General features: G+C 40.8%; 1 protein-coding gene and 1 long non-coding RNA gene across 8 annotated transcripts in view; one reads left to right on the top strand and one right to left on the bottom strand.

Annotated features, from left to right (window-relative positions):
* Window positions 1–7,606, top strand: part of bltp1 (bridge-like lipid transfer protein family member 1) — a 77,176-nt gene extending 69,570 nt beyond the window's left edge. For all 5 annotated transcript variants that reach the window (XM_087832709.1, XM_087832714.1, XM_087832713.1 and 2 more), the window contains 6 exons: window positions 327–578; window positions 715–918; window positions 3,255–3,449; window positions 4,453–4,587; window positions 5,176–5,341; window positions 6,687–7,606. In XM_087832709.1, the coding sequence (XP_087688835.1) occupies window positions 327–578; window positions 715–918; window positions 3,255–3,449; window positions 4,453–4,587; window positions 5,176–5,341; window positions 6,687–6,903 (1,169 nt within the window). In that variant the 3' untranslated portion in view covers window positions 6,904–7,606. The remainder of the gene's footprint in view (window positions 1–326; window positions 579–714; window positions 919–3,254; window positions 3,450–4,452; window positions 4,588–5,175; window positions 5,342–6,686) is intronic.
* On the bottom strand, window positions 164–14,769 carry LOC102797565 (uncharacterized). 3 transcript variants are annotated; one of them, XR_015716951.1, is made up of 6 exons: window positions 14,266–14,769; window positions 12,070–12,211; window positions 10,490–10,577; window positions 4,416–6,855; window positions 2,298–2,446; window positions 164–900 (listed from the first exon to the last, which is right to left on the bottom strand). It is a non-coding gene; the product is annotated as an uncharacterized LOC102797565 (long non-coding RNA). The 3 variants fall into 3 exon arrangements; XR_015716950.1 differs by having other exon boundaries at window positions 2,298–6,855; XR_004843904.2 differs by lacking the exons at window positions 164–900; window positions 2,298–2,446; window positions 4,416–6,855; window positions 10,490–10,577 and adding an exon at window positions 11,286–11,834.
* Between the last annotated feature and the right edge of the window lie 1,867 nt (window positions 14,770–16,636).

The following is a 16,636-nucleotide window of genomic DNA, read 5'->3' as shown; positions in this document are numbered from 1 at the left end:
AGGCGCGCACAGCAAGCGTCTTAGGCGGCTGTGCTGCTTACAGGAAGTGAAACGATTTGTAATTCTAATAAGCTTAATTTGTAAACAACTTTTTCAAACAGTTGAAAAGGTTGTTTAGCAACTGAATGTAATCAGCCTCGCTCATGAGATAATCAGTAACGAAACAGGCAGCATACATTTTAAAGATTGAGGGCTTTATAAAGACAAAAACAACATGACACACTAAATCTGATCCTGTTAGCGCCAGCAACAAGCCTCGTGTTCCAGTCAGAATTCATTTGTCCGCCTGCTTCTCATTTTCCCTCCTAACCGTCTTTGTCACGCAGACATGGATGCGGCCCATCACCGCCACTGGCCCGGGGTGCTGAAGGTAATCGCCGGCTGCCACATCTCCCTCTTCCAGACGCCCTTGCCTGAGGATGCCGTGCAGCTTGGCGGGTCGATGAGCCTCCATGGCAATCACATGACTCTGGCCTGCTTCCACGGGCCAAACTTCCGCTCCAAGTCGTGGGCCTTGTTCCACCTGGAAGAGCCCAACATCGCCTTCTGGACAGAGGCACAGAAAATCTGGGAGGATGGTGAGACTAAATGTTCTTTTTAGGGACTCGTGAATATTAATATTATTCAGTCGAGATGACGCTCAGTCCTGATAAATGGATCAAAGCTAAATATATAAAGGTGCATCTCTTTATGAATTGTTTCTGTTACACACAGGCTCAAAAGACGACTCTACCTACATCGTGCAGACACTGGATTTCCATCTCGGCCACAACACGATGGTTACGAAGCCGTGTGGTGCTCTCGAAAGCCCAATGGCCACCATAACCAAAATCACACGACGGCGACATGAAAACCCTCCTCATGGTGTCGCTACTGTCAAAGAATGGTTCAACTACGTCACTGCAATGAGAAATGAAGGTAAACATTTCAGCAAAATCGTGTCATTCATGCGTGCCCATTTGTTTAGTGGAAAGCCTCCTCAGTGGGCCATTGATGCTCGCTTATTTGGGATCGAAAGGCTTGAACGTGTATTTAAAAAGAAAATATTTGGGATTGGAAAATACAGGAAAACAGTTGAATCTGATTACTGTGGTTTGGTTTTGGAGCTGTCCAATCAGAGTCAGCGTGGGCTGATGAGGGACTTTAAATAGCCTGAGGCTGAACTTACTTAAAGTATCGGATAGAGCTGGGCGATAGAACGATAACGATATGTATTGCGAAATAACTTTTTCTCCATAGAAAAGTTAAACTATTGCGATAGGCCTCATCTCGCTTGTTCTCTTAAAAAAAAAAGAAAAAAAAAAAGAAGAACGGCCAATCCAAATTAAGTAGCGCAGAGCCGAACCAATCACAGCCGCAGCGTCACGTCACGTGACTTGTTACGTACAGCGCAAGTGCCAAGCCGCACACGTGTATTTGTTTGGGAAGACGCCAGCCGCCGTGTCGCCCGGGTAATGGAGGAAATGAGTGTGCCGCCTAGAGAAAAATCAACCGAGAGCGTGACCGAAGGTTACCGAAGAGAAAACCGATGATGGTTCCAATGCCGGAGAGATTGTCGAACGGAAGAGCCACAGAAGTCCCATAGTGTGAAGGTATTTCGGCTATTTCAAGTCTGACAAAAACAGAGTAAATTGTAAATTGTGCCGAAAGCAAGTCTGGAAACACAATAAATCGTTTTCTGACTGGAAGCGCTAATTCGTCATTCGGCTTTTGTCAGACTAAAGTAACTGTTAAAACTGTTTGAAAAGCTCAGCTATACAACAAGGAGAGATCGAGAATTTCCTGTTAGTTCTCAGTTTATTTGATATTGACAAAAGTTGGTCAATTTTGTCTGTTCTTCTGTAAAACAAACTAAGATTTATTTTTAGAATTAATATTTTGTTTCTAAGTGGAATTAACAATTTAGTCTGTTTCGTTTGTTCTATTTTGAAACTTAAACGCTTTAGCGGCTGCCTTTTGTGTAGTTTGCAATATTTGCCTTTATTTATCTGAAAAAGTCTCATGTTAAGTACATCTACCCTGTTGAAGTTATTATGGGAAATAAATATTTAAATCAAAACAAGCTGCTGATTATTTCACATTTTACTTGTGAGCAACGGCACATTTAAATCGTACAAATATAGTTATTTGGCTTATATCGTGATATGTATTGTGATATATATCGTTATCGCCTGAAATGAAAAAAACATATCGTGATATGAAAAAATCTTATATCGCCCAGCTCTAGTATCGGATCAATTTGGATCTGTAAATCATGCAGATTAATGCCAGTAAACCCCCCAATTTAAAATAACGACTTGGAAATGTGCAGGATATGTCCGCTTCAACTCTGTCATCAACTTGGCTCACGCTGTCCTTGGAATCTGATTATTCCATGAATATGGGAGCAGTTTTCAGTTGGATATAATTGTGCCTTCTGTCTGTAGTAGCCAAGAATCCCTCCAAACTCAGTCACGACAATAGAAGAAAAGGGGAACAGAATCCAGAGTCATTGTTCTGTGCAAATATGCATTCAGGTGTCTCTAAAACGAAGCTCTGAGTGAACCAAATCAAATGGGAATTTTCCAGGATCACACCTTTTTTTCTCACGAAATTGTTGTGTTTGTGTTGATTTGTTTTAGTTCTGCAGGGAAACACAGTCTGGGTAAACAAAGCAAGAATCTCTCTTCATGCTTGGACTATAAGTTTAGAATATACTCACTCGATTAGTCTCACATCAAGTTCGGCTGCACAGAATTCATTTTTAGCCATTGGTCACATTAGGGCTCTTGAGACCGAGTGAGAACAAAAAGATCAATTAATGGGACCAAATGCTGCTTTAATGTCATACGAGCATGCTGGGAGGGGGGGAGTAGCAACCACTTCAAATGTTGATGAAAGCCAGTTTGGGACTGTTGCAAATCAAACATCCTGTATTCTTTAATCAGTGACGTAAACCTAGTAGAAGATAAACCGAAAGGAAGAAAAAATGAATTTCGTAGCCTTAAGTAGCTTCAGAACTGATTTACTATGCTAGAAGTGTTAACTGGGGGTATCTGGGGAAGAAAAGATTGCTTCAGACTTTAACCTTTTCTTCACTCGAGACAGCTCAGACTAAAAGGAGATATTTTCTCTTCTCTCCACTGCGCAGCAGCCGCGTCTTATCTTAAATGTAAAATAGGTGGAGATAGCATTTAACAAAGCGGAAAAGCAGAGCGTGAGCGTGACCTTAAACTCAGGAAAAGAGTTCCCACGTGTTTTATCTCCTGTCGCAGAGCTGAACTTGCTCAGGAACGTCGAGGCCAACAACCAAGAGAGCGGATCGGCTGCCAAGAGCTCCAGTCTGCTGAGCAGCTTCCGCAGCACATCCAGCTACAACCACGAAACAGAGACCATCTTTGCACTACCCAGAATGCAGCTGGACTTTAAGTCAATTCACGTACAAGATCCGGATGAACCTTCTCTAACGGGTAGGTGACAGTAACACCATAAAAACAATCTGCTAATGAATGAGCTTTTTGTGATGTTTTAGTTCACACAATGAACTGTAGGGATCACACTCGGAGTATGGGAGTGTTTATAAAATTACCTGCGCTTCCTTAAATAAATTAACAAATGAACGAATAATCAGCTCGTCTTGTTTGGAGCATCTGCATCCCAGCTCCGCCTTGCACTGCAGGAAGTGAAGCCCTTCGCTTTGCTCCGCGAGCTTCAGATTCCTGTGACCGTGAACCAGTTCTCGCCCTGCTGCAGGTTCTTCTTAGTGCCCGTCATGCTTGCAAAGCAATTTCAGAGCAAAACCAGCGCAGTCTTGTGGCAGTTTTTTTTTTAATTTTTATTTTAATAGTCACAGCCCGAATCTGTTTATTCACATTTCTGAACAAGAACTTAATAATTTCATCGTGTCTCTGGACATAATTTGTACTATTATTTGTATTTCATTTTTGTCCTTATTCACATTTGGAGGTTGGAGGGATTCATACCTGACTCAGTTATTAATTCTAAATGAATTACTTGGTTTAATTTAGACATTAAAACTTACTTGGTTGAGATTAAGGATTAAAACCTCCCAGGTTGGAAAACAATCAAGGTTTAGGTTCAAATACAACAGTTGCTGCTTCTTACACATCTGGTTTTTGTAGTTGCTATGGTGACATATCTCCCACTTTGCCTGGACAACACAAATTATACTCCCTACTGAAAAACATGCTGACACAAAAAAAAATCATAATTTTCTTAGTCAAAGAACAAAGAGTCACTCTGAGTAACACCGAGGACTCACACAGTCAGCAGCAATGGAAACTTCAAAATAAGAGCGAGGAGATTATCCCATCGAGTTGCATAATATTCTCAAGTATGTAGGAAACCAAAGGTCGTACTAACTCTACATCGATGTGTTTGCTGAAATTGATTTTCTGGTTTTTTTTAAATATCACCTTACAAATCCAACCCCTTTGTTTTCATTTGTTCCAGACTCCAGCAGCAAACCCAAAGTGGAGTGCAGCGTGGTGACAGAGTTCACCGACCACATCTGCGTCACCATGGACGCCGAGCTCATCATGTTCCTGCACGACCTGGTGTCGGCCTATCTAAAGGAGAAAGAGAAAGGTTTGTTTTTTCCACGTTACTCATTGATGTTAGTCTGTCAGTGAAACAACAATGTTTATTCATTTCAACTGCCCACAAATTTATGACTCAACTAGTCACGAAAAAAAACACCCTCCAGAGTTCCAAGCATTGTACAGTCTGTCAAGAATATGAGGCATCAAGCCATCGGAGGAGAAGACCACAAGTTAAGCACATCTGTCTTTCTCCGTACTTGTGAAGCTGTCCGCGTGCTGTGGGACAAATTTTTGGGAGCAGCGTGACACGCAGCCGTCTGACTGTTACTTTCACGCACAGCAGGCAGGTCAGGGAGCCCGACGCGCGCAGCATCCTAATGGGTTTCAAGTCGTCACAAAGGAACAAATTAGCACTCTTTATGCCGGCAACCTCGCTTTCATCGCCACAATTAAAACAGCCGCGACTTTGTTCTGTTGAGTCTGCAGCAAAGTAGAAAGAGAAGCACTGCGAGCGCTTCAGATTTTCACACGTTTGATTCATTCTGATTAATTGAAGTAGGACACATCTATGTTGTGCTCTGATGTTGTTGTTCAAAGCAGAGATCTGATTGCCTCTCTCCCTCGGTGTCCTCAGCTCTTTTTGCCCCGCGGATGTTCGCCCCTCGGCCCGGCCAGAAGAGCCCCACCGCCCTGCACGATGAAAGCTCCGCGGATAAAGACAAGGACGACAGCATCAACTACACCACGGTGGACTGGAGGGAGTTCATGTGCAACACCTGGCACCTGGAGCCGACTCTCAGGTCAGCTCAGCATCTGTTTGTTATTCTAAGACGCACACTTTCACATGATGAGCAGGAGTCCTGAAGCTCACTCAAAAATGTCAGAGGAGAAAATAAGAAGCATCTTTTTCTACGACTTTGTTCTCAAAGCAAATATGATTGCACAAACCAACAAAAACAAACAATGCAGCAAAGGTTTTAAAAAAAAATTGCTTTAATTTTCTGTTTAGTTGGTGAAACGGCACAACCATTTCTTGATGGTTTTAGCACAAACACTAAGATGTGGAACAGCTGAGCCCCAATTATGGCCTAATTTTGTTCTGTTTGTTGGATTTTTGTGTGTTTTATCATCTTGTAAAGACTCTTTGAATATTTTCAGTTCCACAGAGATGCCGATGAGCTATTTAACGAGCTGGGTTGTAAAAAGTAAAAGTGCAATTATCCCATTAAAAATGTGAGTTTTGAAATCAACAGAAAGATGCGCTGTCAGTGCTTGGTTATCTAAATGTTATATATTGATTTTTACTAATATTAGTAACTCTTTTATATGTGAGAAGCAATGTGTGAGGCTAGTTTAGGTGGAGCCAATTAAAAATTAGATTCACATCAATGAATTAATAGCTGTATGAATAATAGCCTTAGTAATACAGTAAGAAAAAGACAGTATCATAGAGAGAACCCGACTCACAAACAGACGACCTCTGAGAAGGCACTTGCAGGTGATTGCAGGAAGGAAGAACTCCTTTATCACAGGAAGAAATGTCCCGCAGAGGCAGGCTCAGGCAAGAAGAGGAAAAAATAAGGACCAAACTCAAACTACAGGAGAGAGAAGACCAAAGTTAATGACATGCAGAAGTAGAGAAGAAATGCTCAGTGCATCATGGGAAGTCTCCCAGCAGCCTGAGCCTGTAGCAGCGTAACTAAGGGATGTTTAAGGGTCACCCGATCAGCCCTAACGATAAGCTTTATCAAAAAATAATGAACAGAGGTATAATTTCACAGGATGAGCAATAACTTTGCAGTGTAGTATCTCTTATTAACCCCCTTAGCCTTTTTCAGAAGCTAGTTCATAATTACTAATCGTTAGTCTTTTGTGAATTTGTACAAATGCAGCACAAACACTAAATAAATGAAGCATCTTAGTCCCTTTACAAAGACTTTGCTTCATTAATCCCAGGAAAGAACAAAGATTTTAATTAAAAAAAAGAATATTTTTGAATCTTTATATGAAATATCTTTGTACAAAGCAACAGCTTCTCTGAGATTCAAAAGGAAGAAGCAAATCCTTTAATGGAAAGAGACGTGCAGCAACAGGGACTCTTTTCATGCACCTTTAGCAATGCTTAAACTTCACCTCTACCTTCAGGCTCATCTCCTGGACGGGTCGGAAGATCGACCCAGTCGGCGTGGACTACATATTACAGAAACTGGGCTTCCACCATGCCAGGACTACAATTCCCAAATGGCTGCAGAGGGGTGTGATGGACCCACTGGACAAGGTGCTGTCAGTACTCATCAAGAAGCTGGGCACCGCTCTGCAAGACGAAAAGGAAAAGAGAGGCCGAGACAAAGAAGAACACTGAGGAACTGAGTCATGCCACTGGAATCAGAGCTGTGCAAAATGTTTCAACACTAGTTTTCTGTATTTAAAAGGCCCCTACTTTACGATGTCCAGCATCCTGCATAGTTGTTTACTGTGGTGCTTGCCTCTAGGGGTTGCGACTGAAGCGTTTTGCACTGCTGTTTTTCGTTTTCTGTACATTTTGAACAAATTAGCAAATGCTAGCATTATTTGATTGCTTTAAAGGTGAAACCCTGCCTCTCTTACCTGTTGTAAATGACCTTACTGAAACTGCTTCAAAGTTTATTTTAAGGCTTACCAGTCGTTCATGAGAAATGATTTCTTAAACCATTGCCTTTTTCTCTGTTTCCCATGGAACACATGGTAGGTATGCTTGATGTAATTTATAGCGCAGCTTCGCGATATTTAAGAGGAATTCAGCGACGCGTTCTTCATTCTTGACTCGAACAAATAAATCCTGGGAGATTTTTCTTAAAATCATCCCCTCACTCGTGAGGATGATATAAGCTTGTAATTATAATTTGATCATTATTTATGACTATGTGAAATTCAGCGTCTGTATGATGTATTAGCTTGATGTGTCAAGCTTCTTTTTGTCTTTTTTTTTAATCCACACATTAGAACCAATGTATATAGTTAAATTTCTTAAATGTGTTGATTTCGTAACTTAATAAAACTATTGCCATGAAGTTTTAAAAAATAAAGCTCACGTCTGTTAATTTTACACAGCCTAAAGGTAGGTTAGAGTATATTGTAAATCGTTTTCCCCAACTGGTTATGAGTGGTAGCTGGGAAACTGATTGCGAATGTCCCACTAATCCAGGCCTACAGACCGCTCAGTGATCCCCTGTTAAACATCCTTCATTGTATCCTCCATCCAATGTCCACATAATGTCACATGAGGCAGCTTAATAGAAGTCCATGGGAAAATATCCCTCAGCTCTAAAATCTTTAAACAGTTTCCAGATGACTTTATGGGTTCAGTCGCCGATATTTCATATCTTGTTTCAAGACCCCAAGATGCCAACAGGACTTGATGGAGGGATGTCATTTCTACTGCCTTTGGTGTCTAGACTTGCCTCTAGACGGACTGTTTCACAATTGGATCCAGTTTAAGAAACAAAGCCCTTTTTTTACCCTTTAAATCATAGGTGTCAAACTCTGGCCCGCGGGCCAAATTTGGCCTGTAGCCTAATTACATTTGGCCCGCGAAGCCATACCAAATTATTATTAGAGCTGGCCAACTGGTATTATACAGCTAATATATATATTGTTTAGTATTAAGCTTTGCTTGTTCCATATTCAGTTTTTCAGCAAAACGTGTTTGAGTCCATAAGAAAAGATTCATTCTTATATCTGGAGGAATAAATATATTTCAATAAATATTAACGTTAGCCCGCGACTTTGAATTTTGGCCCACTGTGTATTTGAGTTTGACACCCCTGCTTTAAATGAAAGGGCAGCACTCCTTTTTTTTTCTTGTCTAAAAGCCACTGACTCACGAGCACTTCATTCTCAGATCTATGAAATGCATCTTTTGTGTTGATACTTTTCCAGGAAATGTCAGTCGGGTGTTACGGGAGCAGTGTCTGATGCTTTTAAGTGCTTCACATGGTTTAAATCAGAGCTGTAATGGTATCTGCATTAATACATTTCCTTTCTTGAGGCAGTAATTTGCTTCACCTCTGGATTTTTGGAGGAGGTAATGAGTGCTCCTGTAAGACTCTTTGTAATTTAACTCCTACTAGTTTCCACTGATGTCTGTGAGGGGGGAAAAAAACCTCCCCACATGTCACCGGCTTTGCTCACCGCGGGGTTTTGTTAATACATTACTCTGACTGTAAGACCCCCTTCCACACCTCTCCAGTGCTAATCTCTTCCTCCGTGCCTTTCCCCCCTCACCATGAGCCATGTTCCACTTTTGGTTCCATGCCATGCTTTTTGAATTTTTGATGGTGCGTTGGCGGGTGGAGCAGGGCACGCGGCAGCACAGCAAAGGGGGAAGAGAACTGCTGCGTTTCCTCTGTGATGTCTGCTGTGAGACTGCAGAAGTGTCACCTGAGGAAAGGCAGACAGCTCAGTGTGAGAGCACACTCAAGTCTTTGGTCTCGCTCGCCAGGACCAGACATTATTTTTGATTTTTTATTCTGCCTACTCCGCGCGCTCTCTTTTGAAGTGATTTCCGATTTGCATATCGTTACTGCATATTTCTTTTATTTCCTTCACCTCCTGGAGATACAGTATATACATATAAACATGAGAGCCAAGCAAATGACCAGTAGATGGAGTCAAAAGCCAGTCGTCCTACAAACTGAACACCTTAATGACACCTCCCTTTAGTGTACTGCTGTGTTCCTGAATTATAAAATAGAAACGGAATAGAAGACATTAAAAAGTCATGAAGTGGCCAGAGATGTCAAGCAGCTTAAATTGGATCCGTCTGGCTCAGACGCTCTTTGCTGGAGTTACCAGGTCCAGGAAGACTAACAAAGACCATTAGGTCGCCTACATGTGATGACAACAATCTCCATTTGACAGATTAGTGTGCAAAACAATTGTATAACTTTGTACAACAACTAATTGTAGAATTAATTTCAAAATCACTGCCAACTCTAAGTGCAAACTTGGCGGCGGTGCAGACCAGTCGCTCCGGTTTTCACCAAACTGAGCTGGACAAAAGCACCAGGGTTCCTTTTAACCTCACAAACTGGGTGAGAAACTACATGAAAGTCGTTAATTAGCATGTTTTTTTTATATCTTCTGTGTTTGATCACAGCAAGAACAAAAATGTAACTGCAAAAATTGCAAGTCATTGCCACATAGTAACTCTGGGCATCTCCGCATGAGAGCCACGCTCGAGTCTTTGTTGAGGTGCCAGAGTACGTCTTGAGTTTTGGGACAACAGGAGAGAATTCACCTAGACTAAAAGATGAAATGAGTTTTTAGCCTTGCTGTTGTTGTGCATCTCTTTAAGGTTATTAAGTCTCTTTGTTTCATTTTGTGTTACTTTGCACTGTTTTTCCATCTGTGCTCATTTTGTCTCTTTGAACCCATTTGTATTCATTTTGCAGCCTCATAATCGTTTGTAGTTACTTACCAAAAGATCTGGTGACTGTGCAGCACATTTGAGTACACTGCCGTGAACATTGCCATGTTCATGAGACAGTTTCAGTTTTATGACATGGTTCGTTATCCTGCTGGAAGCAGCTGTCAGAAGATGTACACCGTGGTCAGCAACAGTACTCAGGTAGGCTGTGATGCCCAGAGTGTGCCAGGATAATATCCCCCACCCCATTACAACACTAGCAGCAGCCTGACCCATTAATAAAAAGCAGTACAGATCCATGCATTCCTGTTATTTATTCCTTAAAAAGAAACCTAATTTAAAGTTCAGCTTGGATACAAGCTTTTCAACGTGCATTTTAAATTACATTTTGAATAGTAATACTTAGTATATTGTGACCATTTCAATTTCAGCCTCGAGTAGTTTTGACCTTGGGAAGATGAGATGGTAGAAAAATAAGCTGAAGCAAAAGCGGCATACAGAATACAAGTGAGAGCATAGCACTATAAAACAAGTATATCACCTTGAGCTAGTTCAAACAGCAGCAGCTTGACTTCTTGTTTATCAGATGTCATCACATCACCTCCGACATGACTGCTCTTTATTGGATCCTGCAAGGAAGACTTTACTGGTCATTTTTGGGGACATCAGGGCCCCTGGACTTTAGAAGGGACCATAGATACATTCATAGACAGCAACTGGATAGCGTAGTGGTAAGACTACACATCTTTGTAGTGGGAGTCACAAGTTCGATTCCTGCCTGGGGGCTTTCAAAATTTTGACATCAGGACAGCAGCAGCTTGACTTCTTGTTTATCAGAAGTCAAGCTGATAAAGACCTGGACTTTAGGAGGGACCATAGATACATTCATAGACAGCAGCTGGATAGCGTAGCGGTAAGACTACACATCTTTGTAGTGGGAGTCACAAGTTCGATTCCTGCCTGGGGTGTCTGTATCCAGTAGGGTCCTAGACCTAGAAAGTGCTACATATGCTACGGCAAGGAGGAGTCAGGACGCCAGAACAGTGGGGGTGATATCATAACCCCTCCCCCCACTCAGAAGAACAAAGCGAGTCTTTATCTTGGAGGAAGTCTAAGAAGCTGAAGATGGAACTGGAACCTACAAACCATCCTCCTGTTGTATCCCCCCCGTGGCTGTGCTCTAGCACCACTTCTCAGGCTCAGGTCACCCTATGGATCAAGGCAGGCTCAGGCAGTAACAATCAACTTTGGTGGAAGATGCACAAGGTAGATGTTGCATGTATTAAGGCATGGAAACATGTAGTTGGTATTGGTTTGGTATGTTCTTGTGTTGCTATCCTGTCTGTGAACGTCCTGGATGATCTTTATGAGCACTATAGGTGTTCAGCTGGTCTGAATAGTTTAATATAAATAACTTGCTTTAATCAAGATTTTACTAATTATTTTACTCACTAAGATTGCTCATTAAGTTTGTGGCCAAGCAGGACAATGAGCAAAGACCATGTTGCAAAGCTTTATTTGATCTTCTTTGAGCAGGTACCAAAATCTGTTAGCATTCACTGCACAAAATACTTCAACAAGCAACAGAGACTGCGATGAAGAAAGAAGCAAGTGAATACAGTGAAGATGAACCACTGCAGCATTGCACTGTCTCTTTTCTTAGATGTGTTGACACGAAACGCTCCCCAGGTCCAAGGAGTCGGCTGCAGGTTTTTAAAAGAGATGTAAGTGTTACCACCGTATGGATTTGGGAGGTGAAGGAGGGTTAGGCTGGGCACACATTAAGTTCTCTGCACACCTACCCTACAGATAAAACAGTGACTACAGCAGATTCAAGTCTAAGCAGACAGGGAAGGCTTTCTAATTTGAAACCCACAATGCAGTAACTGTAAAAGAAAAATAGAATAAGAAGTAAAGGATAAAAGCATGCTTTATAAACATTGATGAGATTATTCAAAATGGCAATATAAACATTAGTGACAATAATTATCAGGATCAGTTGAAAATATTACCAGTTCAGTGTCACAACTTTTCCACAACTACACAAATAGTCCCTGAGAGCAGTGTGGGGTTGATCTTTGAAAAATACTCACAAGTTTCCCAGTAAAACTGGAAACGTACTTTTGCCTTACATTGTGCTCGCTTCTTCTGTTGGTATGTTGTATTTGTTGTAACCTTTGCTTCCATGACGGCCAGGTCTCTCTTGGAAAATTAAATCTCGATGAGACTTTTACCTGGATCCATCAGCCCAAGCTGCGAAACACTGCAATTATAAGAACACACCCATAAGTGATGACATCCAGGAAGTGGTTTTTTGTTGCTCTTTTTTTTTTTAATTACTGTAATTTTCATGTGCTAAGAATTTAATTTAACTGATTTAAGATCTCACTGCTTCTTACTTAAAGTTTTTTGTCTTTTTTGTGTACAAATACATTCATATAAAAGGTTCAAACACACAGATCTGTTCATACACACTACTGACTATCACAGCATGACCAATAGTGAGCCTTTAAAATACACTAATTACAGAGTGTACACAGTCTCAGTGGGTACAGTGAGTCACAGGCTCCCAGGTGGTGTGTGTTTTGGTTGAAAAGCTGCTGCTGTGGCACACTTCTGGATCATCTCAACACTTAAACATTTTTCTTAATCAGTGTGTGATCAAACATGGAACTTTTCCATCTTTTAACTAGCCAGTACTCAGACATTTTTTTGTAGTGTATGTCCCAAATTACAGATCCTGATTCTCGTTGATGGTGAGAGAGACCAGTGAAATGTTCAGGCTTTTATCTTTAATAGTTTCTCAAATATTCATGTTCGAGCATTGCCTCAGATTTCAATGTGTGAAAAACAGGAAGTGTGTCAATAAACAACTTTTCAAAATAATCTATCTTGAAAACTATTTGATATATGAAGCCAAAATTTCACAGCAAACATAAATGTTCAAATTTATTTATGCAAATCGATGGTCAAGCAGAAGGCTTGGTTGATTTGAAATGGAATGACCCCCTCTGTCCAATCGAGGCCATGCCCCCGCCCAGAAGCAAAACTTTGTCACCATGTTCTCTGACGGTGGTTATCAAACCCGTGCATGGAAGAATACACATTTAAAGACGAAAAACACAGAAACAATGCATCAAAGTGCATTCTTCCAAGATTTATGCATTCACATGGGATGAATCCCTGTAAAACTCCACATCAAAGACGGCTCCTAGATTGCTGACCGTGTAGCTGGTCAAATTAGGAAAAGCACGAAGTAAGCAGCTCTGCAGTGCAGAGCAGTTAACTAAACTGTGTGGCCCAAACACAACATGCTTAGTGCTGCTGGTGTGGGGGAAAAAAACAGCTGGGATTATTCTCCCTGTTCTGTTCTTATGTCACAACATCTGCTTGCTGTGGGGTTTTTTTGTTTGTTCACACAACATTTTCTGAATAAAATAGCTCACCTGTCTCTCCTCCACTCTTCAGTAGTTCCTCCCCATGCACAGTGGAGTTTTTCACTCTCAAACAGCCATTGAAATTACAAGTTGAAGGGAAGATAAACAAGCATCTCCATAAACGCAGTTGCATGAAGCTATCATTTATTCAGACCAACAGAAACACTATTCTTCTGGTTTCTTTCATTTTGAGAAGAGAGAAAAATATGAAGAGTAAAATATTGAAATAACATTTGAACCAAATAAGTCACTTCCTGCCACTGGAAATGCCTCCAGTCACAACTGTTAGAAATCCCACAATGCACCTGTAAATTTACGGGTCAAATAAACTGCCACAAGATCCCAGAACTGCTGTTTGCAGATGTTACTGCATTTGTGAAATATAGCCTGATTACTGTAAAATAATATATTTTATATATATATTGACATCACATCCTTGATACCACTTTACAGCCACAAGACCTTGTCAAAGCAACACTAACAAAACTATATAGAGGAATACCCATATTCCCAGGCACACACACTCTCACACACCTTTTGACTAGGTTGTTTCTGTACACGTTAGCCTTTTTTTTTTTGTTTGTTTTTACAAAAACAAAATATGCAAGAAGGATGGAATGACGGCTGAATGAGCAGAATGCCAGAAAAATCTATTCAAATTCTGTTGAATTTGCCAGGGATGTACTTAAAAATGTAAAATCTGCCAATAGACTACAATTGCAATATCACAACTATTTTACAACATACTGACTTAAATGACAAATCACCAACAAAAGGAGTTGGTATCTACAGCAGGAAAATATTGATCTTTAAAGATGAGTAAGAGGCAACAGGAAAGAAGTATGTTACCCTATTTTAAGGGGAGAGGGGGTCGGCTTACCTTATTTAAAGTGAAGATCACAACATCGAGTTTTCTGGGATGCAAACATGTTAATCACCCTGTCGTTGAAGTCAAACGACACCAAGTGCTTTAGAGTCTAAAGCAATGCGGTGTCCTTCATCCAGGTGGCAGGCGATGTTAACTTTACCCCATTTCCAATGTGACTTCTGCTTCATTCGTGTTTTCTAATTTTGTCAGATAAATGCTTCAAATCCACAATTCCTTGTTGAATTCAAGCTGTGTCTCCTCCAAAAAGCAGGCATGGGACACAGTAAAGTGAATTCCTGCTTGCCGTTAGCTAGTCCTTTCGTTGAAACCACATAACACAAACTTTACGATTCTGTCGTTTGTGTTATTTGAACATCGTTTGGATGATGTGGTCCCAGTCTCTTAACCTTTTCGTCCAAAGATATAGAAGAAAATATTCAACTAAGTAAATAATTCACTTCGGTTATGCTAATGCTCGTCGCTGCCGCCATATTGATTTCGCCTCCCTTCTCTCGTTCGCCAAAATTCCCGCCTCTGGGCTGAACAGCAAATAAAGGGGGCGTGGCCTGACGCCTGTCACTCACTACTCCATGAAGCTGAATGGTAGCTGATGCTGCGGTGCATAGGCTGTGAGAATAAGCCAATGTAGCTAAATCCTGTGGGGGTTTTTTTTTCTTTTGACTATTTGGTGTTGTTGCTGCACTTCGTTACAGTAATCTGTTGAAATTTATATAAATATATTTATTTTTTTATTGAAAAAGACAGGAGGGCTTAGCCATGAGCAGGATTCGAACCCGGCCCTCCTGGTCTCAAGGAGGCTACTCATCTCACTGAGCCTAACTCATTCTCACACCACATAACCACTGAAACTAAACCAATTGCTTTTTTTCTAACAACATTCACAGAGCAACTTGGGGGTGAACGGTGGCCTTGTCCCTTCCACACAGAGATTTCTTCCAATTTTCTGAATATTTTGATGTTATTGTAACATAAATGATTAAATAAAATTTTTCTCATAGTGATAAAATATTATTCTGAATTCGTTCCAATACTTTTAGAGGCTATTTCTTTGATGCTCTTTTTATACTCAGTCTTGTTTCTAAACCTAATTAGACTTGAGCTCTTATTTCTCACAAAATATTGAATTTCTAATTTTAAACATATGTTTCCTATGTTCTCTTGTGAATAAAAAAAAATGGCTTTATTATAGTCACAGTTGCATTCTGTATTTATTTATAAGTTACGCAGCTTCACAACTGTTTTGGACCTGAGGTTGTGCCCTGCCAACAACACACGAGACCACTTTGAACACCTTAAACTGACACAGATTTTTTTCTGTTAATAATTAGAGTTTTATTTATTTATTTTTCGCAGCCATTACTGAAAATTGCTTTCCAGGGGAAGAATATTTTTTCTTTACATCTTCAAATCATCATCTTGTTATAAGAGGCCTCATTAGCCTAATGATGGAAACAAAGAGCAAAGGCATGATACTTTCAAGGATATTGAAAACCTCTTCAAAGCTGTCTTCTAAACCTTGCCCTACAGAACAAATGTGCCCACGTGGGACAATAAAGTCAGGTCCATTAAATTGAATACCAGAGAGTGCTGTTATGATGTACAGCTGCTAACCTGTTTTAATGCAAATGTGCAGATTGAGATTTGAGCGTCTTTTTGATTGAGTTTGTAATTGCTTGTTCCACCTCATTGGCTTTACCTGATTTAATAATTCATTATAACAATATGCCTCATAAACATTAGAAGGGGAAGTTGGTAGTTGATCGTCAGATGTGGCTTTTCTCAAGTGTTCACTTACTCATTCTCTGTTTGAGATGCGCACATGGTACCTCAGGGGCTTTCCTCACTCGATGATGACCCCACTGACGACCATGTTGTCTGAACTGAACCGCTATGAACATCTGCGCCAGCTGCCGCATCTCTTTCATGTAAGGTATCTTGAATGTAATGCTTCTGTACTAACGCCAAGGAAATCTGCTTTCAGGCCAACTAGTAGTAGTAGTGGCCATCTTCTGTCCCACTTATGCCCCACTGGATTCACGGACACTTGGTTTGTGGTTTTGCTGTTAGTCCACTAATAATATGGTGCCAACAGCTTTTCTTAAAGCTGCACTAATAATGACTGTTTTTACATGAGAAGTTATAAAGTCTCTTACTGCATCGCTAAAGGGGATGATAATTGTCCTCCTTTAGCCGGTCCCTTTAAGGGCCACCACAACAGATCATCTGCCTCCATCTCACCCTATTCCTAGCATCCTCTTCTGTCACACCACCACCTCTACATGTCCTCCTTCCCTACATCCATGAATCTCCTTTCTAGTCTTCCTCTTTTCCTCCTGTCTGCCAGCTCTATATTCAGCATCAA

The sequence above is a fragment of the Neolamprologus brichardi genome, chromosome 19, assembly GCF_056152115.1.
Source record: "Neolamprologus brichardi isolate AB-2024 chromosome 19, ASM5615211v1, whole genome shotgun sequence".
Taxonomy (NCBI): domain Eukaryota; kingdom Metazoa; phylum Chordata; class Actinopteri; order Cichliformes; family Cichlidae; genus Neolamprologus; species Neolamprologus brichardi.
Note: the sequence above shows the minus strand (reverse complement) of the source record. Positions and strands in the feature narration are given on the sequence as shown.